The sequence below is a fragment of the Castor canadensis genome, chromosome 10 (assembly GCF_047511655.1).
Source record: "Castor canadensis chromosome 10, mCasCan1.hap1v2, whole genome shotgun sequence".
NCBI lineage: Eukaryota > Metazoa > Chordata > Mammalia > Rodentia > Castoridae > Castor > Castor canadensis.
The window spans coordinates 848,034-874,196 of NC_133395.1; the positions used below are offsets into that span (position 1 = coordinate 848,034).

General features: G+C 49.9%; 2 protein-coding genes across 4 annotated transcripts in view; both read right to left on the reverse strand.

Annotated features, from left to right (window-relative positions):
• The window catches only part of F10 (coagulation factor X), a 28,852-nt gene extending 16,044 nt beyond the window's left edge, over positions 1-12,808 (reverse strand). The window contains exons 1-4 of the mRNA XM_074042961.1: positions 12,652-12,808; positions 9,317-9,477; positions 1,768-1,792; positions 219-332 (exon numbers count right to left, since the gene is read on the reverse strand). Coding sequence (XP_073899062.1) covers positions 219-332; positions 1,768-1,792; positions 9,317-9,477; positions 12,652-12,718 — 367 coding nt within the window. The 5' untranslated portion in view covers positions 12,719-12,808. The remainder of the gene's footprint in view (positions 1-218; positions 333-1,767; positions 1,793-9,316; positions 9,478-12,651) is intronic.
• A 1,925-nt stretch (positions 12,809-14,733) lies between these two features.
• Positions 14,734-25,666, reverse strand: F7 (coagulation factor VII). Of its 3 annotated transcripts, none has more exons than XM_074042959.1 (10): positions 25,416-25,663; positions 24,581-24,680; positions 24,166-24,255; positions 21,411-21,571; positions 19,649-19,673; positions 19,459-19,572; positions 17,774-17,914; positions 16,750-16,859; positions 16,156-16,279; positions 14,734-15,739 (listed from the first exon to the last, which is right to left on the reverse strand). In XM_074042959.1, the coding sequence occupies exons 3-10, from the start codon at positions 24,236-24,238 to the stop codon at positions 15,147-15,149; spliced, it is 1,341 nt and encodes a 446-aa protein (XP_073899060.1). In that variant the 5' UTR covers positions 24,239-24,255; positions 24,581-24,680; positions 25,416-25,663; the 3' UTR covers positions 14,734-15,146. The 3 variants fall into 3 exon arrangements, with proteins under 3 accessions (XP_073899060.1, XP_073899059.1, XP_073899061.1); XM_074042958.1 differs by having other exon boundaries at positions 24,166-24,386; XM_074042960.1 differs by lacking the exons at positions 19,649-19,673; positions 21,411-21,571 and having other exon boundaries at positions 24,166-24,386; positions 25,416-25,666.
• Positions 25,667-26,163: the final 497 nt, after the last annotated feature.

A 26,163-nucleotide genomic window follows, 5' to 3' on the forward strand; every position in this document is an offset into this window, starting at 1 on the left:
CTGGGTGCTGCACAGAAACCTATGCCTCCCACACCCACCCCACCCTGGGGGTCTGGAGGACATACGGGGGCTGTTGTGTTTTGAGACTTAGCGCAGTGGCTCAGTGCGGCAGAGCACAGACTTTCTAAGTGAGACATCATTACGGTTGCCGCCTTTGGTATTTCAGCATTGCCCCTCTTCCCCACCATCTGCAGGTGTGTCCCGGCAGAGGGACTTACAGAATTCACAGTCTTTGCCTTCAAATCCTTCCTCGCAGATGCACGTGTACCCCCCAAGGCCGTCTTGACACGTGCCCTTATTCTCACAAGGGCTGGTTTCACACTGGTCGCCATCTGCAACAAGAGGGTTGGGAAGCCAAGTTTGCAGGTGATTGTCCCGCCGTGGGAACCACTGCACTGGGTGGACCTAGACCTTGGCACTCACTTTGCAGGCGGTGTGAACGCGCCTCCTTTTCCTCCTCACCAGACTTCATTTTGTGGCTGTGTGTGAGATGCTGTGATCCACCTGAATCGTTGTTTGGGCCTCTGATTTCTACTGAGATATGTTATGGCATATTTGCAGCCAGGGTGAGGAGCTCTCGGCTGGTGACCATGTGGGGCCACCTGGAAGGTGGGGATGGGTGGGAATGTGACACTTGTGTTTGGGCTGAGCGTTGAACACAGAAGATGGTAGGATTCCTCTTCCTAAGGAAGGGACCTTGGACAAAGACTCCAAAGACTCCTGTCCAGCACTCATTCAGACGTCACAGTTCTTGTTGATGTTATCACCCAATTCAGAGGGAGCACCAGTGGTCGTTCTGAGAAGTGAGACTATCTGTTTGAGACCAGATAGTCTCAAACAACGCCATCTCAAATGCGATAAGCATGAAATCAGAGTGGTTACCTTGTTAAGGAACTCACTATTTCAGACTCCAGTTTTTTAGTTCACTTAACATGCTTGTATTAAAGTTATCATGGAATTTGGTGTCCTCAAATGAGAACAAGCTGATTTAAATCTATATCTGAGGATGAATTCAAGTATGATGTATTTGACATATTGTAAGAACTTTTGTAAATGTCACAATGTACCCCCATCCAGTGCAACAGTAAAAAAAAATCGGTATCTGAGCAAGACAGGGTGGTACATGTCTGTCTTGGAGTCAGGCCTGGGGGTCACTGGATCCCAGGTTGGGCAACACAGTGAGACTCAATCTCAAAAAAAAGAAAAAAATCTGTCTTTGAACATTGAAGAATTAAAAATGAAAGACAGGACTGTAAAATAGCTACAATGTGTGTGGGGGGAGGGTACTCGTGGGAGCAGGGAGGGTAAATGGAGGAGATGAAGGTGAGGGAATGTGGTTGATCTCTTTCATAGATTTATATGAAATAGAACAATGAAACCTCTAGCAATTGCTTTAAGTGGGGCGGGGAGAGGGCTGGAGGGGAAGATGGTGGGGTCAATCTAACCAATGTGTGAGGTGAGCCTATTTAGAATTGGCACAATGAATCCTCCCTGTACAATGAATATATGCTAACAAAAAATGAAAAAAATTGTTCTTGAGTAAATAACAAAACTGAAATCAACATAAAATTACTATAGAAACTATTTAAATAACTTTTACGGAAACATGCAGAGAGGAAAAGTGTTAAATGAGCAAGATTTAAACAGGAGCAGGAAGGAAATTCAGAAAGTATTTCCAGAATTTAAGTTTATCCAAACTTAAATTCCCTAATATTAAATATCCTAATGAACCCTCTCACTTAAGGTGAAAAGTAGAAAACATCTCACCTTTATATTTGTTCCAGAATTCATTCTAAAAGAGAAAAATATTTAACAACATGTTAGGGAGAACCGACATTTCACACCAACAGTAACCAGTAGTGGACCTGAGAACTGAGCTATCCAGAACTGCCCCATGTAAACAGGACAGCTGTTCTGATCTTTGCACCTGGGGAGGTGTGAATTCAATGGTCTCAAATGCACCATCTTTGTTGAATATTCAAAACGCAATTTCTAGTTAATCGCCAGGAAACAGACTGTACAAAAATAGCACTGCTTCCTACTTGGTCAGTGGGTGAATTTTAGTTAGTATACCTGGGCTAAAAATTCAGGAAAGGGTCACATGCTTGTCAGTAGTCATGTTGCCGGGCACTGGTGGCTCACATCTGTAATCCCAGCTACTCAGGAGGCAGAATTCAGGAGGATCGAGGTTTGAAGCCAGCCCAGGCAAGTAGTTCGTGAGACCCTATCTTGACAAACCCATCACAAAAAAAAAAAAAAAGAAAGAAAAGAAAAGGGGCTGGTGTAGTGGCTCAAGGTGTAGGCCCTGAGTTCAAGCCCCAGTACTGCAAAAAAAAAAAAAAACTTTATGTTAGATGAAGAGATGCTAATTACCTTAAAACAAGTCATCAAGAGCCTATATTACACTCAAAATATCCATAGTCTTAGAATTTTTTACTATCTGTAAAATAGTTCACTAGTGCTCCCCGCACCCATTCGGATCCACCTGAACCTCAAATGGGACCTTAATCAGAAACAGAGTCTTTGTAGATGTGATTAAGGTAAAGACCCCGATAAGATCAGCTGGGTTATTATAAGTCCTAAATGAATGAGGGCTTTATAGAAAAAGACACCTGGAGCCACTCAGCGATGATGAAAGCAGAGGTCAGAGTGACAGGTCTGGAGCCACCTTGGAAAGTATCGTGAGGACGTCTGGGCCCCTTGAGAAGGAAGCAACCTGCCAGCAGCTGGATTCTATATTTGTTGCCTCCAAAAACATGAGGCAACACGTTAATAATCCCGGTTATTTCAAGACACCCAATTTGTGGTGCTTTGTTATGGTAGCCCTAGAAATGAATGTCAGGTTTTCAAAATGTTTTAGTTCAAAAATCATCGCACAGTAAAGTTAGGCTTGGTATGTAAGACTACGGATTTCAACCCACTGCATAGACTTGTGGGACCATCACAGTCAGAGCACAGCACAGATCCATTCTCTCAGATCCTATACCATGTCGTCCCAACCTGCCAGCCCCTGGCAGACCCCCACACCGGTCCACTCCTCATCACTATAGCAAGGACTTTTCTAGAATGTCAGTAAATGGAATCATACAAGATGCCACCTTGTGAAACTTGCTTCTTCCAGTCAGCACCATGCCTCTGGGCTCATCCATGTTGCTGGGGACCAGTATTTGCTCCTGGTCGTATTCCATCCCGGGGCCAGAGACACAGTGCAGTTGCCCATTTACAGTGACGATGGGCACTTCAGCCAGTCTGGTTCCTTTGCTTTCCCACGTCAGTTTTGGAGTTAGCTCATTTCTATCTGCTGGAGTTTTGCCCAGGACTGCATTGGTTCTGTAATCAAGTTGAGGGGATTGGCTTCTTCACGTGTTGGGTCTCCATTTGGTCCTGTTCCAATGCTTTGGCTAGAATTTTGTGGACTTCAGCATGTAGATTCTGTGTTTCATTAGTATTGCATATATGTATTTTTCTTTTGAGCATTATAAATGGCATTTAAACATTTTGGCTTCTAGCTGCATTTTTGCTATAGAGAAGTGTGGTTACTATTTATGTGCAGCTGTGTATTCCGTGACCTTGCTAGTCTCATTTGTAAATTTTAATAGTTTTTTTTGTTGTTTTTGGTGGCACTGGGGTTTGAACTCAGAGCCTCTTGCTTGCTAGGCAGGCACTTTTCCCTCTTGAGACACTTTGCCAGTGATTTTTTTTTTTTTTAAGATAGGGTCTTGTGAATAATTTGCCTGGAGCTGGCTTTGAACCTCGTTCCTCCTGATGTCTGCCTCCCGAATAGCACCCGGTGAGGTTTTAATTATTTATGTATTTACTTTGGTATTTTCCATGTAGGTAATCATAACATCTGCAAATAGGGAGTGTTTTCTTTCTTGATTGCTCGTGAGGCCTCCCGTATGACTGGTCCTGCAGATGCACTCAGAAGCGCTGAGAATGGGCGAGGCTGTCTGGTTCCCAGTGTCAGCAGGAAAGCATTCAACCTTCACTGCCAAGGGTGAGGTCCGTTAAGGTCTTTGTAGTGACTTTCATCACGTTGGAGACTTTTCTTCTATTCACAGACAGGTGATGGATGTGTGTGTGTGCGTGTGGCTGGCGATTGAACCCAGGGTCTTGTGCAGATCAGGCACACACTCTACCACTGGCCTACATCCTCAGCACTGCTGATAGATTTTTTTTCTAAATCGTGAATGGATGTTGAATTTTGTCAAATTCTTTTACTGCATCAATTGATATGATTGTGTGGATTTTCTTTAAACTATTAACATGGCAGATTACATTATTTTCAAATATTGATCCTGCCTGTGTGCTGCACCCCCCAGATAATCCACTTGGTTGGAGCATTTTTTTTTTTTTTGTTAAACATTGCTGTATTCAGTTTGCTAACATTTGTTGAGGGTTTTTATGTTTAGGTTCATGAGCGATGTCGTTACATGTCTTCCCTTGGCCTTTGGTTTTGGCATCAGGGTATTGTTGACCTAAAAGACACTGGGGAGTGTACACTCTTCTATCTTCGGGAAGAGTTTACCTAGAATTCCTTCTTGAAATGTTTGATAAAAGTCACTAGTGACAGCATTTTCACTAGACATTTCTTTTTTCTTTTTTTGGTAGTGGTGATATTGGGGTTTGAACTCAGGGACTTGCCCTTTCTAGGCAAGCACCCTGCCACTTGAGCCATGTTCTCTGTCCTTTTTTGCTTTAGTTATTTTTTGGGTAAGGTCTTATATTTTTTTCCCTGGGGCCAGACTATGACTGCAATCCTCCCCACCTATGCCTCCCGTACAGCTGGGATTATAAGTGTGCATCACTATATCCAGCCTGGATTAGACATTTCTTTTCAGAAAGTTCTTGTCTAAGAAATGGAATTTGCAGACTGGACACAGTGGCTCATGTCTTTAATCCCAGCTACCCAAGAGGCAGAGACTGAGAGGATTGCTTTTTGAGGATAACCCAAGCCAAAAAATAAAATTTATGTGAGACCCCATTTCTCAATAAGCAGGAGTGGTGGTGTGGGCCTGTGATTCTAGCAGAGTGGAAGCAGAGATGATCAATTTAAGACTTTTCTTCTTTTCCAAAATGAGCATTTAATACCAAACAATGTCTTCTGCACACTGCTTTTTAAAGCTGCACACACAGATTTATGTGTCGTATGTTCATTTTGTTCAATAATTCAAAAGTGCTTTTACTTTCCTCAGGACTTCCTATTTGACCTATGGACTGGTCATAAGTGTGCTACATTCAAATACTCGGCAAATTTCCCGTTATCTTTCTTACATTGATTTCTACTTTGATTCCATTTTGATCAGAAAACATACTTTTACGAGTTCGAGCTTTTAAATGTGTTAAAAGTGTGCTTTACGACACAGGATATGCTGTCTTGGGGAATGCTCCATGGGTGCCTACAAACTGTATTTTGCTTTTATTAAGAATCCTATGAAAGCTGGGCACCTTTGGTTCATGCCTGTAATCCCAGTTACTTGGGAGGCTGAGATAGGGAGGACTGAAGCTCAAGTTGCTGTGGCTCAAGCAGCAGAGTGCCCTGCTTTGCAAGTACAAATCTCTGAGTTCAAACCCCATTCTTGTAAAAAAAAAAGAGAGAGAGAGAGAATCCTACAACTATCAGTTGGATTCAGGTCAGTGATGCTCATAAAACTGGAGGAAAAATGATAAACACACAGCCAATTCCTATGGTATGGGACTTCTAGGACTAACCTCGTTTTTCAATACACTGATGTTTTTTCCCTTTCCAGGGTCCTCCAACAGCTGCTCTGTGTATTCTGTTTGGGTTTTGTAGCTGCATTCAGTGGGAGTCAGTGGGGGGTACGCCCCCGCCCCACCTTTCCCAGCACTGAGTTTTGCTGAAACCCTGGGTCTCAGTAATGCCTCTCTGGAGAAGCTATTCTTAAAAGATAATCCAGAAGAAATACATGTGTGTGTATGTTTATAACAGCAATATTCAGAAACCACTTGTGCGCTCAAAACATGAAAATAGAGAATGCATCCATTCAATAAACTATTTTAATTATAACTAAATTATAATTAAAATATAATTTAGCCAGGCACTGGTGTCTCACTCCTATAACCCTAGCTACTCAAAGTTAGCCTGGTAGTGGCTCAAGAGAAAGAGTGCCTGTCTACCAGGCATGACACCTTGAGTTCAAACTCCAGTATATACAAAAACATATATAAATACTATAAATATATCATTTACATATAAATTTATATATATGTATATAATTTAGCTCTTGAAAATCATAACTATGGCAGGTATATACAAGAAGAGTAGGAAATGATGCTGAGGAAAAAGTGAGATGAGAATTCGGATCATCAGTTACTGTGTGTGTGTTACTTTTATTCTTCTGTACTCTTTTCTTTGCCATCGTGCTAGGGCTCAAACCCAGGGCACTGAACATACTAATTATGTGTTCTGCTACTGAACAATCCTAGTCCACTTTCAGTATTCCTGAAATATGTATGCATATATGTTTATATATTAAACAAATACTTAAAATGAAATAGTTCCTGAAGTTATGAATTTTCCTATTAGATACAAATCATTCTTGATAACAAAGAGCTAAAGGAATTCTTGATTCCTTTTCTCTCTTCTGGTGGCTGAAATGAACTCAAGGGCTGGTGGAGTGGCTTAAGTGGCAGAGTGTCTGCCTAGCAAGTGGGAGGCCTTGAGTTCAAACACCAGTGCCACCAAAACAAACAAACAAACAAAAAAAAGAAAACTCGAATGGATAGCAGCACAAGAAGTCCCTTATGTACCACGATGTTTGTAGAAATGCAAAGATGTCTGTGTTGCAGGACTTGAACAATCAGAACTTTCTAGAAAAAGTGCTTTCCAATGTGTTAGTGGTTGCACACTCTTCTTTGGTTTTCATGGTAGGAAATGGAAATTCTTTCCTTGGGTTATGGGACTCTTCCAGAAACACGGTGACGGAGTTGATATGTAATTTCCAGTCACCTATGGGATGATGCCACTGCTCAGTTTAAACACCATATGATTCCTTCTTTATGATAAATACACCAAAGGATTTTGTGAAATCCTCTTTAGAGTGGCCTGATTGGCTAACAGACTCACTATTTATGGGTGGTAACAGTTTAGGGTTGGGGCAAGTCACTTCCAGGAACTTCCTATTGAGCTTATTGAGAAGCCCGAAGTGGTCAGAGGTGGAGGACTTTCAAAAGGTTCTATTTTACAGAATTTTGTGATTTTCTTCAGTTCCTAAAAGGTTGGTTCCTGGCAGCTTCACTTCCTGAGCTTTCACAAGCTCTTCTACCACGCTGATTTCCCACAAAGGTGGATGAAGTCAATCTCATAAACTTGGCCTTCTGGAGGGTTTCTTCCTGTAAGCCACCCTGATGTGTTTCACAATCCCTGACATATTCTATTCTGTGACTTCAAAGGTATGACAGAATCCATGGTTATGTAGAACTCACAGGTGGTGAGTCAAATCAATTCTCTCATTCCAGAACTGGCATCCAATATCATAAATCTTGTCAATGCCACTAACCACTAGCATCTTGTGGTAAAGTTCTAGAGGAAATCTCGTATCTAAGTTCATGTCCAGCTTGCCATGGCAGGTGCTGAAAGGCTTGGCCTCAGATATCCCTGGGGATGATGTTTAACATGGGCGTTTCAGCATCTGGAAATTCCAAGAAACTTCTTATATATGTGTGATCTTATAATGGATGATAAATTTCACACCCTCTGAAAATAATTCAGAATTAAGTCCAAGTAGTTTGAAAACATATTTCAGCATCTTTGAGGCTCACGTGGTAACATGGGAACCAGGAGACAGCAGGGCAGTTTAGTCAAGAATGCTACTCTGCTTTTCTTGTTTTCCCAGGATTTTCCTGAACTCCTATTATGGCTGTCCAGGGTCATTTGTTATTTGATATTGTTAGGAAAAACGCCGCTCACGAAGAAATCTCACGAGAAAAGTCTCACGTCCAAGAGCAAAGTTTAATGGCAGCTCAGGCTAGTGGCCAGGGAAAGATGGCGCAGCACAGACTCTGGGCCAGGAGTGGCTTTTATAGAAGGGGGAGGGGAAGGAAGTCAGCGCATGCGCGGGAGTCCCTGGCCGGGGTGGGGCTGTCTTAGAACAAAGGAATTTGTTTAAGGGCGGGGCTGTCCTTGGAAGTTTCTCAAGTGAGGTCTGAGGATAAAATGACGGCTGATTTATAAATGGTGACATTATTGTTCTATCATTCCCCCATTTTTTCTTTAATAATGATGAGGGTGGGGGCTGAGGATGGGAAATTGGGGCAAAGCGTCAGCCTCTTAGCTGCTTCCCGCTGGCAGGGGCTGCTGCACCGGGCAGGATCCTCAGGCTCCTGTGGCGTCCTGGTGGGGACCCTCACAGCAGTCCTCTGGACGGTCTTGGACAGGTTGATATCCCTGTGATTAGCAGTAGCAGACGCAGTCTAAGATGTGACTTACAATTCCTTGGGCTGGCTCTGACTTGCAACCTGACCCCCGTCGGCATTGGGATAGGAAACACCCTCCATAGGCTCACGTAGTAGTGACAGCTGGGTCCTCAGCTGGTGGGGCGATTTTGGGAGGTTCTGGACACTTTAGGGTTGGTTGAAAGAAGCTCACCAGGGCAGGTCCTTGGTCCGGGTCCCTGGCTGTCACCATCCTGTTTCCTTCTGCCATGAGGTGAGCAGCTCTCCTATGCCAGGCTCCTGCCCCATGATGTTCTGCTGCAGCATGGGGCCAGGCGACCATGGACAGGCCCGGCTGGAACCTGGACCAGAATGCAGAATTCCTCCCTTCATGTTGTCTCCTCAAGTCCCTGGTCACAGCTATGCAAAAGCACAGCTCAGTCCTGGTGGCCACACTGTCCCGCCTCTTCTGGGAAGGGGTGAGACCCCCGCCCCCACGTGTTGCGCAGGCATGGTGAGAGGCACGGCGTGGCAGGCTCTGAGCTCCTGCGGGCCGTCTGGGTGTCCCTGTGCACCTGCGTGTCGTCGTGTGCCCGTTGGTCCCCAGCTGGAGCCGGGGGACAGAGGTGGTCTGTTGGGGGGCGCTGGCCGAAGCCGGGAGTTGTTTTAAATAACCACTGTGAGTCCTGCATTGACCTGGCCTCACTGCAGCGGCGTGGCACGTCCCTCCCCTCGGTTCCCACCCGTGAACTCAGCTTGCGGAGAGACCGGAACACCCTGCAGACAGCAGGCCCTGTGACACCCCTCTCTCTTGGACCCTTGGCGGCCCTCCTGATACCCCTCACAGGCCTGCAGGTTGGAGGCCAAGGCTGGCCTGGTCTGGTCCCCAGCTGAGACAGCCCAGCCTCCCTGCCCGCCTCACCGTCTTGTCGTTATCCTCAAACACTTCTCGGGCTTCCTCATAAGAGCAAGTCTCTTCCATGCACTCTCTTTCCAGGTTCCCTTTCTTCATCTCTTCAAAAAGCGAGTTCGCCCTGCGAGTCCTCACCAGGACATCGTTGGCCTGGTCCTGGTTAATGAACACTGGAAGGCAGGGAAGGACACAGGTGAGACAGCCTCGTTCAGTTCCGCCTTACCCAACCTCAGTACATCGCCTCCACCCCTTAAAAGCCTCAAAACTCCATCCTCAGGCACTAGAACCCCCAGTGCAGACCCGCTTCACCACTATCGGACCCCTGTGTAGACCCCACATATCTTTCTCTGAAGAGGTAAAGTACTCTAATCAACTGGCCAGCCTCCTGCAGGTCAACCCATCCATCAGCTTCAGGCAGCCACTCAAGCCCTCCTTCTGAACTCTCTCCCTGCTCAGAGAACGTCCATCCCCCATGGCCATCTTAGACTCCTCCTCTCTGTGCTTCCCCCGGGACTGTCCTGATCCCACCCATCCTTCAGGATCTCTGCTCTTGGTTGAGTGGAGAGTTAACGCTATTTTGTTCATAATCTGTAAAAAGTACAATCTGTAAAAGTCATGATCTGCTGATGCATCAGAAGATCTTGGTGTCTCTCCTTGGTGTGTGTCTTGGCTGTTGTTGTCTTCCTCTCCTTCTTTTGTATCCCACTCCTCTTTTTGTTGTGGAACAGAGGCCCTCAGGTTCTTTGCTTTGCCCCCTGTACTCATCATTATATTCTTTTTCCACTGAAGAATTCAGTTAATCCGTAAGGATGACTCTTATAGTTGATATTTCTGATATTGATTATTGTTCCAAGTTTCATGCCGTCATCTCTCACTCATCTCAGATGCCTCCCATCATCTCAACTTCAAGCTCTCAGGTCCAAAATTTAAAAACAAGACTGCAGAAACAAGTAGTCTTGAGTTTCAAATATATCTTAGCCACCACTGCAAATTCCCGGCAAGTAGAAATTATAATGCTTACTTCTTAGAGTTGTACTGAAAAGTGTATAAAACTAGTGTTGAGTTTGTTACACAGGAGGTGCTCAATAAATGTTAGCTTCGTTCTTACCTCAAATCACTTTCTTTTCCACAAAATCCATTTCCTTTAGTGATGTCAACATTGTCCCATTAATACCAGGCTCGAAGGTGTCATTCACTGAACCTTCCCCATTACTCTGCATTTCTGCCCCATGTTTGAGCTTTTGCTTTGAAATACAGCCCTAGCATCAGTCCAAGTCTTCACTTTTATTGCCCCCAACCTGCAGAATCCTGCTACCACTGTACTACAGAAGGCCGATGTTCTTTCCTCAGGCACTGAGGAAGCCAAAAGGCTATGTCATCTGCCTCTCACCTCCTCGCATTCACCTGTGGAGTGACCACAGCCTCAGACTTGGTATCAAGCCTCATCCGGTGTTTCCCTAATTGTGACTTGTGGACCTCTTGTTTTCCAGGTGGGGACTGAAGACCCACATTAGCTCCCTGATATTCTAACACACATTTCATTGTCACTATAGGTCCTTCCTCCCTTCCTCTGGCTAGGTGTATGTTTGGTTTTCTGTCTGCTACCCTGGAGCCTCAGGGATGATTCATAGACCTGCACCCTCTGTCAGAGTCTGGTGCTCTCTCCTCTGATCCCTTCCTCACCCTTCCGCTTGGTATCCCTTGCTGAGCTTTCCCCAGGCTGTTCCACCAAGTATTTCTCTTTCCCTTGTATCCCTGTCCAGCTCCTGTCTCTTCCTCCCTACTCTGGGAAACCCCATCTCCTTCCCACTGGTAGAGGTGCCAGAGGCCTTAAATGGGCATGAAGGGACACAGATGAAGGGCACAGGGGTAGAAAGGAATGATGCATAAGGAAGCACTGACTTTGGACGAAAACCTGAGTCTACTGTCCCCAAGTCTGGCCTCATAGCCTCCTTCCTTTAACTCTCTCTTGCTCTTGTCTGTCTCCACCATACTGGCCCACTTGCTGTTTGGATTCTCACACTCCAGGGCCTTAGTAACTTGCCTGTCTGGAGCATTCTTCTCCCAGATACCCACATGGGCCACTCCTACTGCATGACCCCTCTAGAGTCCCTTCTTGGCCACTCCCTCTAAAATTGTCCCTGCCTGCATCTCTGACCTCCTTGCCTTGTGCTTTTTCTCGTCACCGTACGTGGCTGCTCTCTGATGTTACATATTGACAGGTTTGTTGTCCCCTCAACTAGAATGTGGCCTCTATGCAAACAGCCTGTTTGAGCACAGGCATGCCCCCTGTGCCTAACAGAGCAGGGGAAGGAAGGACTGGACATCCAGGTTGGCCTCCAGGCTTTGCCCTCTCGACCCAGTTTTAGGCACTATTAATGGTTTTGTTGTGGACCCATATTCACTCCTCAGCCAGTCACACAGATCTGGCGCTGCCTGTAGTCATAGTTCTGATTTGAAAAATAAGATTGGCAACTGGAAATTAAAACATGCTGAGGTTGTGGTACACTTGTCTTAAGAAATTAATGAAAGATGTCACAGCCCTGATACAGAGTGCCCCACCACTTAGATGTCGCTGTATGTTTTATTCAGTTGTGTTCTCTGCTTTTCCAATTGCTGTCTGGCGCATTGCAATCCTCACACATGGGTTATCTCTACGGCGCTGGCCTCATCTGGGATTTACGGGGAGTGATTTGCTGTGAGCAGGTTCACTAGCAAGGTTTTCATCAATAAGGCCAAATCCCGTGAAAGATGGATTTCAGTTTGCTGAGCGTAGAGAGGGAAGCTCAAGCTATGTAGCCCAGGGATTGCTTCTTGAGTTGGTGCAAAGCCAGTACTGTGTGAGCGGTGCCTGTTCTGAGTTAACTGAAACAAACTCTTCTTTTAGGCAGCTCAGGGCCTGGACAGTCCGGATACCATCTGTCTGTCCTTTCCCATGCAGCCCCTGCCCAAGGCCAAGCCACCGGAGTGTAGTGGCATTGTTTCATGTCTCTGCCATGCCCAGAGCACCTCTGTCTCTGCCTGACACCCTGCACCCCCCTCTGTCTCCCTATCTCTCTCTCTCTTCTTTTCTCTGTCCCTGTCTCACTTTCTGTATCTACTTCCTCCTCCCTTGACTTCTCTTTCCTTATTTCTGTCTTGTGACCTCAGATTCGTCCATCTGACTCTCCTGAATGGGGTGGGGGGAGGGGGGACACAGATGTCCCTAACTTTACCCTGGCCTGGGAAGCCAGACTGTGACCAGGCCAGACATCCACCATCCACACCCTTCTGAGTGGCCCACCCTCACCCCCTCCTCCCTGACCCCCAGACCATTCTGTAGTACAAAGGGCCAGAGCGCTCACCACTTCTCCCGGGCACCAGGAGGCTGGTCAGGGCAGAACAGAACAGGATGAGACGCAGGCTCTCCATGCTGTGGCTAAGGTCAATGGCTCCTGTCCCTGCCGTGACGGGCGAGGGGCAAGGTTCACTCACCCTAGGCCCCAAGTGGCCATTGTCCTGCTCCTGATTGGAGGGCAGGGCAGGGGACTGTGGTCACCGGCTCCAGCTTTCTCCAGGCAGAGTGAGCAGCTGGGGAGGTTGGAGCCAGCCCGTCCTCATCAGAAACTGCTGCCGAGAGCATGTGATCATTCTGTTCTGAGAGACTAAGAATGCCTGCCATCTTGTGCTCCTTCTGTAGTTTTCAGATGCTTTTGTCCAGCTTCATCTAGTCTTTACACCCAGGATAGAAGTGTCATTACTCATTACTTTTCAAGAACAGAAACTGAGATTTAGAGAGAGGGGGGAGGGGCACTGGAGTGGACATGGAATTTGGGCCTGGGCTTTCAACCACTGAACTAACCCACAGACATGGACGCAGGTAGGGCACCCAGGTATCCCTTAGACAGTAGCTGTGCTATTGGAGACAAATGGGTGGAAACTAAGTTCACTCCTCAGTTACCTGATGGGTCAACAGGGAAGAGAGGGCCAGGGCCACATTAGACACTTTGGGGTCAGAATGGGAGGCCCTGCCCTACAGGCCTGACACTTGGGGACCTCATGCAGGGCAGGGGGCTGGGAAATATGGGAGTTCACCAAGGTGAGGCCGAATAGTGATGCTGGCTTTGGGGGGGCCTCTCCTCTGTCCCTCACCCTCTCCCTGGCTGCATTCCCAGAGGTGGCACTGATACATGAGTGAGCACATCCCACAAATTAGCATGTCCACAGGGCATCTCACAGGCACTTGGTACTGTTTCTGGGCAGCTCTGAGCAACCAGTGTTACAGAAACTGAGGCCAGGCCAGCATTCCTCCATGGCTTCCACTGGCCTCCCATGGCGCCTGTCTTTGGCCTCGGGAGAGGAGTCCTGCCAACATTTGTCTCCACAAAGTCACCGCCACTTGCAGAGAGCGGCTGAGTGGAGCTGCAGGACACCCTGTGTATTCAGCAGCAGATACTGCACATTGGCTTTCTTGACGTAGGTAGCTCTTCAGGGCTCCCCTGCAGACGACAGCAGGTTCAGGGTCCTCCAGTTCGTGGCACACCCATGCTGCTTGCATTTTCACAACATCCGAGGAAACCTAGGCACAGTGACTCAGCCAGAGTGGAGGCCAGTGATGTGCTTGAGAAAGGTGGGCGCTCGCTGAGTCTGTCGTCTTGGATGCACTTGCCTGAGTCCAAGTGAGACCAACTCATCAGCAACCTGGCTCTCTGTTTCCCATTCTCCTCCAAGGCCATCTGCTGGCCTTAGGCTAGGTGACCCTGGGGATGTGGCTTATCCACCAGGTCCAGTCAGTCAGGGCAGGACTTTGGAACCTGCATTTTGTGATGCATGCTTGGTGATTCTTGGGCAGATGCTCTCTGGGCCTCAGAAGTGTCATGGACAGGGAGAGGATCCTATGTTTGGAGACTGGGAGGCAGCAGCCCTGGTACCATCACAGAGCTCCTGTTCTTAAGGAGCACCTCCACTGAAGAGTTCATTTCAGTGATGATGACACTGAGAGAAAAGGGCACCCTGACACCAGGACTGCACTTGGTGATCACGGACAACTCAGTGGGACAGGCACCCATAGAGGCAACTGGCCACCCATGGCCAAGTGGGGAAAGCAGGTCAGACAGTCCAGAGCATGATCAGCTACCTTTAAAAGTACTCAAACGGGGCTGGGTGCCATAGCTTATGCTTAAAATCTCAGCTACCCAGGAGGTGGAGATTGGAGGGTAGTGGTTTGAGACAGGAGAGGGGGAAACTCAGCAAAACCCCATCTCAACAAATAAGCTGTGTTTGGTGGTGTGTCTCTAATCCCAGCTCTGCAGGAGACCTAGGTAGGAGGATCATGGTCTAGGCTGAAACCAGTGAAAGCAGAAAAGATTGAAGGTGTGGCTCAAGCGGTAGAGCACCTATGTAAGACCCCAGTTCTGCCAAAAAGAATGCTCATCAGAACACATGGGTGATGCCTCTCATTTAATTGAGATGAGGACAGGGTACTTGTACAAAAAAGAAACAGAAGTGAAACAACAGGCTGCAGAAGATGTGTGAACCCGTGTACGTGTGCATGCATGTGTGCGTGCACGTGACCTGCAATGCAGGCAGAGCACCTGTAGGCAGAAGGCGGGGTGTAGGGAGGTAGCAGCAAAGGCTTGACCTCCACCACCTCCATGACCACCCAGTGCCTTGGGCCTGCCTCTCCATTCCCTAGCCATGTCTTTGTTAGTCTGTGAATCCCAACTTCTCCCTGTCTTCACCTCTCTTTTCCTGTTTCTCTCTGCCTCTCTCCCTCACTATCTCCCTCTCTGCAGCCTCAGTCTCTGTGTCTCTGTCCCTCCCTCCCACCCAAGGCTGCGGCAGTGACTTTTGAGGGCAGCTAGGGCAGTGAGACTCGCAGGATGCCTGGCCGGGGCTTGGAGCCCATGACCCTGATCAGCCACTGAGTATACCGCGAGACCCTGGTGTAGATCCCAAAATGGCCCACAGCAGCGCAGCCCTCGCCCCAGCTGACCACACCCGTCAGGTACCACGTGCCACGGTAGTGTGTGGCATGTGGTCCCCCACTGTCCCCTTTGCAGGAGTCCTTGCTACCATCCGGGTAGCCAGCACAGAACATGTTATCTGTGATCGCTGGGGAGTCTGAGCTCTGCTGTGACTGTTCCAGGCAGTCCTGGGTCATCAGGCGGGGCACCTCTATGGCCATGAGCTCCAGAGCTGTGGCACCACGGTCCAGCAGCTGGCCCCAGCCACTGACCCTTGAGAAGCGAATGTTGGCCAGTGTGTTCTCAGAGAAGATCCTCTCAGGCAGACAGATGGGCACCACATGGTCAGTGAAGACCACAGGCTGGTGCAGGCGAAGCAGAGCGATGTCATGGTCAGTCTTGCCGATAACATACTTGCTGGGCATGATCAGCTGCATGATCTGCTGCACCTGCTCTTCTCCTTCATCCTCACTGAGGTCGTGCTCACCTGGGATGAAGCAATCACTCATGGTTACAGCCTGGCTCAGAGCTCTGGCTCCCTTCACCCCTCCAGTTTGGAACATGTGGACAGGCTACGGTCATTTTTGCATCTGGAGTCTAGAGGGGTTTGCAGGCTCTCCTGGGGTTATAGGCAGAGCTTTCCCAGGGGCCCCAGCGGGTCCTGTGGGAAGATTGTGAATGGGGTGAACAGGGAACCTGGGTGTTTAGGGGCAAGCAAGGAGGGATGGGGCCCTGGCAGCTGTGCGTGGATGAAGACAGAGCACCCTAAGTCCCCCACCATACTTCCCAGACCGGTCTGACTTTCTTCAGTGTTCTCCTCCTCCTGGGGGTTGTTATCTGGTCAGCGAGATTGAGGGGACACTGAGCATTGAGGACTGCCTGCAGGTCAAAGACAGAACCTACCTAACACCACTGACACATTTCTCCAGTCCTGGATCTTGTCAAAACAGTGGGCAGCAGACACCACCCAGCTGGTGTCCAGCAGGGTGCCACCACACAGCAGCTTCCCATTAACTGTCAGCACGGCCTGTCCAGGGGCACACGAATGCAAAGCATCACAGCATTGTCATGGCTGCCTTGCTGGAAGGAGCAGCTGGCAGGACGCCATTCCTTCCTGAAGTCCAGGACCTCTGTGGATCCCTCCTGGCAGAGCTGTGTGGACCTGGATCTGATGGCCATGCCCATCTCTGGAAGAGACTCCTCCAGGACTGGTCTGACAACAGCTATGTCCTGCTGGGTTGCGCTGTGCACCCATACAGTCCTCAGGGGACTTTGGCCCACATCTCTGCACGGAGCAGAGCTGGCCTCTGTACCTGTTTGTTTTTCCCTCCCTCTCCTGCACAAGCAAAAGGGAGGGGGGTGCAGCAGACTGGGGTGGGGTGGGCTGCTGGTCCCATTCCCTGTGGGGGTTGGCAAGCTCATTCAGAAGCCTTCAAGGCCTAGGAATCCTGAAGCTAGGGGAACTGGGTCTGGGCAGAGGGGCCAGGGAGACCTTACCTGCCATGGACATTCCCCCTTGGGGCACACCTTGCCCCCCACAATTCGTCCTTGGGGTCTGCTGGTATTTCTTTTTTCCAGAATAGGTATTTTCCCACATGGATATTCCACTGTATAAAACAAGTCAGGGAGAGGGCATTTAGGGGAATGAAGGTTAGAGATCCAGAAGCACTTGAACCCTGAGAGGCCTTAAGGCCCGGCCTTGCATGGCTCCTGTCCAGGGACGGGGAGTGGGGGCAGCTCACCCACTCCGGGGCAGGGCAGGTAGGCTGGGCTTGGGAGGCCCTGAGGCAACTGCTGGACAGAAGACAGGCAGAGGTGGTTTGCTCCCTGGAGCTGAGTCCCACTAGCTTTCCACAGGAGGAAGACGAGTTGCTTGGGTTTATAAAAAGGTGAAAAAGGTGCTGTCTGAAGATGAACCAGCAGTGCAAACATTTGTGTTTTTTGAGACCACTCATGTTTTGGCCTACACAACAAAGTCCTCTAGTCAGGAAGAACATTTAGCGGTGGCCAGCTGAGCTTCAGGCTTTGGATACAGGCTGGGCACCCCCTCCACTGAGGAGACACGGGTTTGGGTGCACGGCTTTGGAAATGCAGCCTAATTAGTTTGAGGTTGGTTTTGGAGATTTCTGTTTTCTTAGGAGCACACACCTTTATGAAGTCATGGAGTCCAGAACTGCAACAGTGGATACAGACATGGGGTGTGCCCACCTGGGCTCTAGAGCCCACAGAGCTTCTGCATCTGGTATTAGAAGTGAGACAGCCTTGCAATGGACAGGGAGCCCGAGATCATGCAGGAGGCTGCCCCAGGGGGCTGTGCTGGGCACTATCTGCTGACCGTTCTCAGGTGGGGCGACTTCTCTGCCCTTGGTCCCCACACCACAGGTGGTCTGTGCCTGGCAGGTGCCGAGCAAGGGTCAAACCCTGTCTCCCACCTTTAAGCTGATGAAAGAATTTGCAGCAGCTTGGGGATGATGACTGGCCACCCATTGCATGAGGCAACAGGAGTCCCTGGCATCATTACCTGTGGGCCTGCAGGACACTCCATCCGGCAGTAATGTGTACCCCTCATGGCACCGGCAGGAACGCTTGTCCTCTGTGTGGTCAGTGCAGTACTGCTCACAGCCACCATTCTCATTGTCACAGATCAGCTGGGCATTCTTGTCTGGGGACAAGAAGGGGACAGCCTGAGCAGGGCCTTTGCTACCCTAATGGTGATTGTTCCCACCCTGCTTGAAAGGTGGCTTGCGACTATGGGCTACAGAGACTGAACTCAGCACCACCTGTTCTGTGGATTGATCTGGAAGGATAACACCTGCAGCTGGGGGGAGCCACACAACTGAGCAGCCTCACCGGTGGGAAACAGGCCAACCATGTGTGTGTGTGTGTGTGTGTGTGTGTGTGTGTGTGTGCGCGCGCACATGTGCGCATGCATGTGTGTGCCAGGCTGGTGCTCGTTTCCAGGACTATCCATCACCTATCCAGGTGGCTGGTAGGAAGCTGGGAAGGGCTCTGGGGAGAAGCAAAAGTTCCCTGGTGATAATAAAAGTGTTCAGCAGAATCACAGGCATGGCCACGGGAGGACCTGAGGGAGGCAGTTCTTCTAGGGGCAGCCTTCAAACCTTCGTGAGCCAGCCAGACTCTTTGGTCCCAGCATGGATTATTGGCCTAGACAGAGGAGAAACTGTCTGCCCAATTTTGCTGGGCGTGGGCATTAGGAGCTGGCTTGGTGTGTGAGCCCAGTTTTCCAGCTGAAAGGTCTATCCTATAACTCACAGTGAGGCTCACCAAGACACAAAGGCCTCCCAGGGCCAGTGGCCAGCAGGGAGCTCTGCCACTTCTCTTCGTTCTTCCTCTGGCCCTATTCTGCTGAGAGTGGGAAGGCAGCTGTGGCCCAGAAGAGCCCACTCTGTATCATTGTGTGCACTTGGGTGGAAGGAGCACCCAGCCCAAAGAGAGGATGCCTTTGCCCTGGCTTCTGGCAGGTGGCCTTGGGATGTCCTGCTTGGCAGGAATATTGTTTCCCTGGGAACTTAGGTCATGCCAGCTGGCCTATGAACAATGTGACAGAGGAGCCTTGGGCCCCTGGAGGGCCTGAAGGCAGTTTGGCCACAGCAATGTTTGCATACCCCGGCTCCGGGGGCCCTCAGGTTGGTGGTTCTCTCACTACATGCCATTCTGGGAGAATGGGGCACTGCCTACATGACTCCTCGGGAGGACCACTGGGGGCTTGTGCCTGGCTTCTATGCAAGCTTGTGCTACAGTAAGAGGAAACTGTGAGTACATGCATGTTCCTGAGCTGTGTGAATTCTCTAGTAAACTGCTGAGCCTGTGGTGGCCGAAGGGTGCCCCAAGCTTTCCAAAATTTTAATATTTAGAAGCTGAAGGAAAACTTCACACCTTCAGAATAGCAAGTAGAGAAGGTGAAGTTTACTCCGTTGTCTTGCCAGATGGGGATATAAGCTCAACAGTGACACAGGGACCTTCACCTGGTTCTTCAGGCCCAGCAGAATTTCCTGAGGCTGGGAGCCCAAAGGGACATCAAGTCTGAGATGTACAGTCTTAGGCCCACTAGGGTTGGGCCAGGCTGGACACACCCCCAACACACCTCCGACCCACCCCTGACCAGGTCCAACACCCCAGAACCAGTCAGCCTGGCCTCTCTCCCAGCTCCATGTCTGCAAGCTGTGGGCAGGAAGCTGGCCTCACTTGTCTCACAGTTCCGGCCCTTGAAGTCGAGGAGGCAGAAGCAAACATAGGACTGGAGCTGGTCCTTGCAGGAACCCCCGTTCTGGCATGGATTTGAGGCACACTGGTCCCCATCTGTGGGCGAGTTGGCATTAGTGTGTCGAAGAGAAGGGCTGTGGGGCGGGATCCAAACGGCCCTTCACCTGCTCACCATTATAGGAAATCCAGAACTGATTCTGAGGGAACAAGAAGAGTCACGTGAGGCACATTCACCAGAAGCAGCAATTATAGTGTCCATGGAAGGAGCTCATGGGCTAAGGGGCTCTTGACCTGGGCCTTTGCGAGAGGCTCAGGAGTCAGATTTCGTCTGGAACGAAGTGGGCTCATGTAGAGGAGGACATTTTGCTAACCTTTCCCTGGGATAGCTAAGACTGCCATGTTTTCCTCCCCCAAACCAGCACACCCAAGTCCCAGCCTCCACCCTGCCTCCCCGAGATGTGACCTGGGACAAAATACATCCAGCCTGGGCTTCTGTTTCCTGACGGGTAACACACACACCCCACACACACGGGGCTGACGTGAGAAGGCAGAATGGTAACAGATTTAAAAGCGTCCCACAAATTGCAAAGAACTGCAGTGATCAAAGAGACTCTTGGAGAAACTTTTGGCCAACTGAACTTAAACTTGTAGGGCTGTGATGAGAACAGACCCGATGAGAAATGTTGGGAATGCTCTGAAAGCTGAGTGGCAGTAAACGAAAGTGTAAGTACTCTCAATTTCCTTGGAGAGGGTCGTGCCAGCCTCAAAATCAAGCAGCTGACTTGCTGGTGAGTGTGAGGTGAGGTGTCTTAGAGGCTGAGGTGCCTGAGTGTGAGGTGGGGTGTCCTGCAGTGTGAGATGTCCTGTGAGTGTGAAGTGGTGAGGTGATCTGTTAGTGTGAACCAACCTTCTGTGAACGTGAGGTGTCCTGGAGTGTCAGGGATGGTGAGAAAAAAAAATCATGAAGAATGAACAAGCTTATGATCGCAGGAGGCCCTTGCAGTTACACAAAAGAACTGGTGTCCTCTTTTTATTCCAGACGTTGACAAGATGGAACACTGGACTCAGCCTGATCCCCAAGCCGAGTCTCTTCATCACATCCTGACCCGTAGTTGTGGTAAGAATGTTCAAAGAGAAATATTTAAACCATGAGGAAAATGTTCAATGGTGTTTACATGTGCATCTTTTCAAAAGTGAAACCAGAGTTTTGGGTGGGTGTGGTGGTTTGTGCCTGTGATTCCAGCACTCGAGGCAGAGGCAGGGCTCTGAGTAGGCCTGGCTACCTTTGAGACCCTGTGTCAAAACAGCAACGATAAAAAGGAAGGAAGGAAGGAAGGAGAGGGAGGGGAAGAGGGAAGGAGAGAGAGAGAGGAGAGAGAGAGAGAGAGAAAGTGAAACCAGAAATGAAGACAACACTGTCCATACAGCATGGTGGTGAAGCCCCAGGCTCCCTTCGCGTTCCTCACACCTTCCCAGAAGAGACCCTGGTCACGGATGCCCAGCCCTCCCTGTTGGCGTCACTCTTTCCCTTAGAGCAACTTCACGGGCAGCCCTGGATCCCTAGGGAATGGAGGGACTTTTCCTGGAGAAGTTGCAGGACGTATCGTGTGGTTTTGTTGTATTTTCTAATGTAAAAATTGTAATGGTATGGCAGAGAGGAGGGACAGTGGGCTCCCGGTGGTGTCTCTGGAACCAGGGAGTAGTAGGGAGCTTTGTGGGCAACTGAAGTTGTCTTGAGGGGACTTGTGACCCCAACTCTACAGGGAGGGCTGTTTTTTGTACACATGTGCTCCGACTGCCCCAGCCACAACGATGGCAGACAGCCTCCAAGTCACATGTGTGACCACCCTCTAAATTCTCATCCATCTCGCATCCTTTTCGCAGGCCGCATGCCTACCTACGCATATAGGCGACGCCCAGGGGACAGTGCTCACCGTCCTTTCGGTGCTCCTGAAGATCTCACGGGCCTCCTCAAAGGAGCACAGCTCTTCTTTGCACTCTCTCTCCAGGGAGCCCGGCCTCAGCTCCTCCAGGAACGAGTAGGCACGCCTTTGTCTGTGCACGACACCATGTGCTTCCTCCCGGGTTATGAAGACTGACACACAGAAGTTCCAGTGACACACACAAGCTTGCCTTCTCAAATTGTGCAGAAACCATCCACACTGATCGGTCCTGCTTAGTGACGGAGTCTACCCGTGCCAGGTGCCCTCATGGAAACCATCCACACCAGACTGTGTCAGTCAGCAATGGAAGCTACCTCTCCACACTGCTCTCCCATTCAGTGGTGGGAATCTAATGGTCCCTGCCTATCTTGAGTGGGGAGAGGCGCATGGACTGGATCCCTCAGTGCCCAGTCTGCTCTATGGGCTGAGGACCACAGAGAGTGACATAATCCTAGGCCTGGCTGAATTTGAACCTGGGTGTGCTTCTCATGAATGGCTGGTGACAAGCAACATGGCACAGCCTTAGTTACAAGTGTATTGCAGCATGTTCATTAAATGAATTGAAAATTTACCATATACACCCTTTTTTGACCTTGTCACTAACACTTTCAGAGATTTATCCTGAAGAAGTACACAGAGGATGTACAAAAACTTAGCCCTCTGGGAGCCATTGGTAATAACAGTCTGAAACTACCAAGCAGTTGCTTCTGGTGCTGCCGTTAAACACAAGCTTCTGGACAAGGAAATACAGTGAAAAGGAAGATTCAACAGCACTGCGTGCAATCCCTTTCTTGGGCACAACAGTGCATAAATGAACATATATAAATGTTGTCTAGCGCTTCACAGGCACCATATGAAAATCTTAATTCCTCATCTCTGCCACCCCTGACCCCTGTCTAGTGGACAGCACACAGCCCTGGGGACATTGGGTCTCCTCACACAAGCGTGTTAGCCCTGTGTATTGTGGCTGTGTCTGCCTCACCAGGGGCCCGCCCAGCCCTGGGATCCACCTCAAGATCCTCCTGCCTCTGTCAACCTCCTCACACCTAAAAACCAGGAGCCAGGCCTCCCATAACCCCTGCCTCCACAGTGACCCTGACAGTACCTGGGACGGTGACCAGTGTCCCCCACTTTGTCTCTGAGAAAAGTGAGATGGATGAGGCTTAGCATTCACCCAGCACACCCAGATTAGGTGGAGGCACCCCAACAATTTGAACATGGCAAATTTGAGGATTCTTTGGGACACCCCAATAGACATGGGGACCAAATCCTAGGTGAAGGTGTGGAGATAACAGGAGAATGTTTGTTTTCATGGGGTCAGAACCAAGAGTGAGAAGGAAGCCATGAAAACCCTCCAGGGCGGTCACGCTACATGAACCGTGAGACTATACAAAACAAGGCACCTGTGAGCAGCAGGACGAGTGGCTGGGGTGTGGAGGGGAGAGCTGGGAACGAAGGCAGTTAGGGAAGAAGCAGAGTGCAGCCCGTGAGGTGCAGGGGAGGGCCGAGGAGTCAGGGCTCCATGACTTTTGTGACGGGGAGCCGAGTTCAAGGAGAGCTCACTTGAGCCTAATAGGGGCAGGTGGCCTCAGGTGTGGCTAAAAAGGTAGTTTTGGTCAGCAGGAAGCTGTTGGGGTGTTCAGCGGGAGGGGCCTTTGGAAGGGCAGGGATGGAAGTCAGACTTCGAGAAGGGAAGGGAGGTGAAGAGGAGATGGCTACTGGGCCACACAGGGCTAAGGAAGATCACATCTTTTTCTTTAGAATGAGAGAGATTTCCATAGTAAACATTCCTCTGGATTGGTGGTTTGGAAGGAGAGCTTGGGATACAAGCAAGGAAAGTCAAAGCCTGGCCCTGGGCAAAAGCAGGAGAGAGACCCACACGTCACCATCCACGGGGACACATCCAGCAGACGATCAGAACTGAACTGTGGGTCCTTGGTGAATGCAAATTTGCACCAGAAAAGTTCTCAAAGACACAGAGCAAATCTCCTAACAAAATACCCATGATACCACCACAGAGAAGTTGAAAAGGGCAGAATAAAACAAAGTCGAAAGCTGCCGGTCGTCCTGTCGCTATTCTGTTTCTCAGGAAGGATGAACTCTCACTAGCTTTGGGCACACTGAAGCCACCAAGCAGGGAAGACGCAGCCTCTGGGGTAGCAGCACTCCCCACCGTGGGATTTGAAGGATGATTTCAGCAGACTGAAGAACAGCGCTGGCAGCTACAAGGCACTGGGAGTTCCCACAGCAGACCCGGCTCGCTTCTGCAAGACTTCCCAGCTTTCAGCGTGCCCCCAGGTTTTCTCCCCAAGGCCCCAGTGCCATGTGGGGCTGATGCCATGGCCATAGAGCTGAGATGGTGAGCAGGCCCTGTAGCCCAGTGCCCCGTGGGGTGACCTGACATGATTGACCTTGGACCCCAGAGCTCCAGTTTCCATGCTCTTGTCCAGATTCGCAGACCAGTGTCCCCAGGGGAGCTAAGGGCGTTCTTACCCCTGCTTCTAAAAGATTTTTGAAAAATAGCAGCCAAGCCCGTCCCATCAGGAGCAGTCCTTCCACCACGTGGCCAGCGCCCAGCACTTGCCTTGTGCAGGACATGTGTGAAGTGGAGCTGCTGGCTAGATGGTCGGCTCCAGCAGAGGCAAGGCTGGAGGCCTGGGCTGGCCCTCAGAACCCGCAGCAAACAGCCCGCTGTCCCTCCACCCAGTACACACGGCAGCCCTCCCTGGAGTACCAACAGACATACCTGTAGCTCCCAGGGTTCCCTGAAGCCAGAGCAGAAAGCAGAGGAGGATGAGCCTGGGGGCCCAGGGCTTCATGCTGGTACTGCTGCTTCCTGCCATGGACATTCCAGATGGGGACAGGAGGGCAAAGAGCAAGAGGATTGGGGGCGGGGAGGAAGGCTGGAACACTGGCTGACAGCGTGCACTTGAGGCCATCCAGAGGCCAGAACCCTGTGCTCAGCAGCTGTGTGAGGGAGAGGAAGAGAGGAGCAGCAGGCAAAGTAGCCCTTGTGGCCCAGCACTTCCAGGGCAACCTGGGGCTCTGAGACAAGAGGGCACAGATGATGGGCACTTCTGGCTTTTCAGCTGCTCTGAGCCACCCCACCACTCTAGCTGCAGAGCAATGACAGGATGTGGACAGAGGCAGCAATGGCTCACCACAGTCCTCCTGAGAGTGGAGGTTGGGTTGGCCTCGAGGTTCCCTTCTTCTTTGGGCTCCAGGTCAGGGGTCCTCAAACATCCAGGACAGCAGAACAAGCTGGGGAATGTCAGAGAACAAGTGTTGAGCTTACCTGAAACTCAGCCTTCTTACGACGCCCTTCAGTGGATGGGGGTGGGGCGGTGACATCCTCCTGTAGCATGTGTCCCTGTGTTGACTCCTGAGGACCAGGGTTCCACCTGGACCCACAAGGGGCCTCACCACTTGGTCTTCCTTCCCCATCAGTCCTGTGGGCACCAGCACTGTGCCTGGTCCCAGCACACAGAAGGGCAAGTGTGGGGAGATCTGCTTGGCTCCCAGAACCCCAGGCTACCCTTCCTGTGAGCACTCTCGGACACACTAGGCCTCTGTGCCCCAGCCTGGGCAGGGACAGCCACAGATCCACTTCTCTGCATGTCCTCCCCTGCAGCAGCTTTCCTCTAGCTGTGGTCCGTACGAGGGAGCTCACTGAAGCCTGCAGAGCAGGGCTGGGCTCCTCTGAACTGTGGCCCACCATTGCACTCTTGAGCCATCAGCTTTGGGAGAAGATACAAAAACAGCCCAACAACTTGTTAACTGGCTAGTGTGCCTGGCCAAGCCCACTGGGGACCCGACACAGGCAAGCTGTGTCACCACAATGCATGCATGGGATGAGCGAGCAATGAGTGACTGTGGCCTCAGAATCAGCTAGAGCCACATGCACACAGCACACTCACACGTGTGCAAATGCATGCTACGCCTGCCCAACCCCACAGGCTCACATGTGAACACATACCACTGACCGAAGTAACTCACCATTTGTGTCCTGGAAGGATGGTTAGGTGTAGTTGGGCTGCAGATGCCAACCTCAGCCGTGTTTCAGCTGCAGCTCTTGTGCACCCATGAGTGGATTCAGTCCAGAGCCTGCTAGTGGGGTCTCAATCTTAGAAATATGGTTATAGCCGGGAGCTGGCGGTCATGCCTTGTAATCCTAGCTACTCAGGAGGCAGCGATCAGGAGGATTGAGGTTCAAGGTGAGCCGGACAAAAGTAACCTTTTGCTCGAGATCCCATTTCAACAAAAAAGTTGGGTGTGGTGGTGCACACCTGTCATTCCAGCTTCAGGAGGCGTAAATAGGAGGATGGAGATCCAGGCTAGCCTAGGGCCAAAAAACATGAGACCCTCCCTAAAAAAAATAGTTACTTTGCTTTAGTAAGCGTGCTTCCAGGCTAGAGGCATGGCTCCAGTGGTAGAGCGCCTGCCTAGCAAGTGCAAGACCCTGAGTTCAAACCACAGTACTGCCAAAAAAAAAAAAAAAAAAAAAAAAGAAAAAAGAAAATAAGATTGCCTAGATAAACACTAACCAAAGAAATCTGGAGATACTGATATCACACAAAGGGGATTTAGGGCAGTTAGAGTATAAGGAACTACATGGGGATCACAAATTTGTAAGCAACTGACAATAAGGCTTAAAATACAGAGGGCAGGCCTTAGCAGTCTGAGTCCAATGTTACTGTCTGTCATAGAAATTGGTACCTGTTTATCCTTAAAAATAGAAGAAATG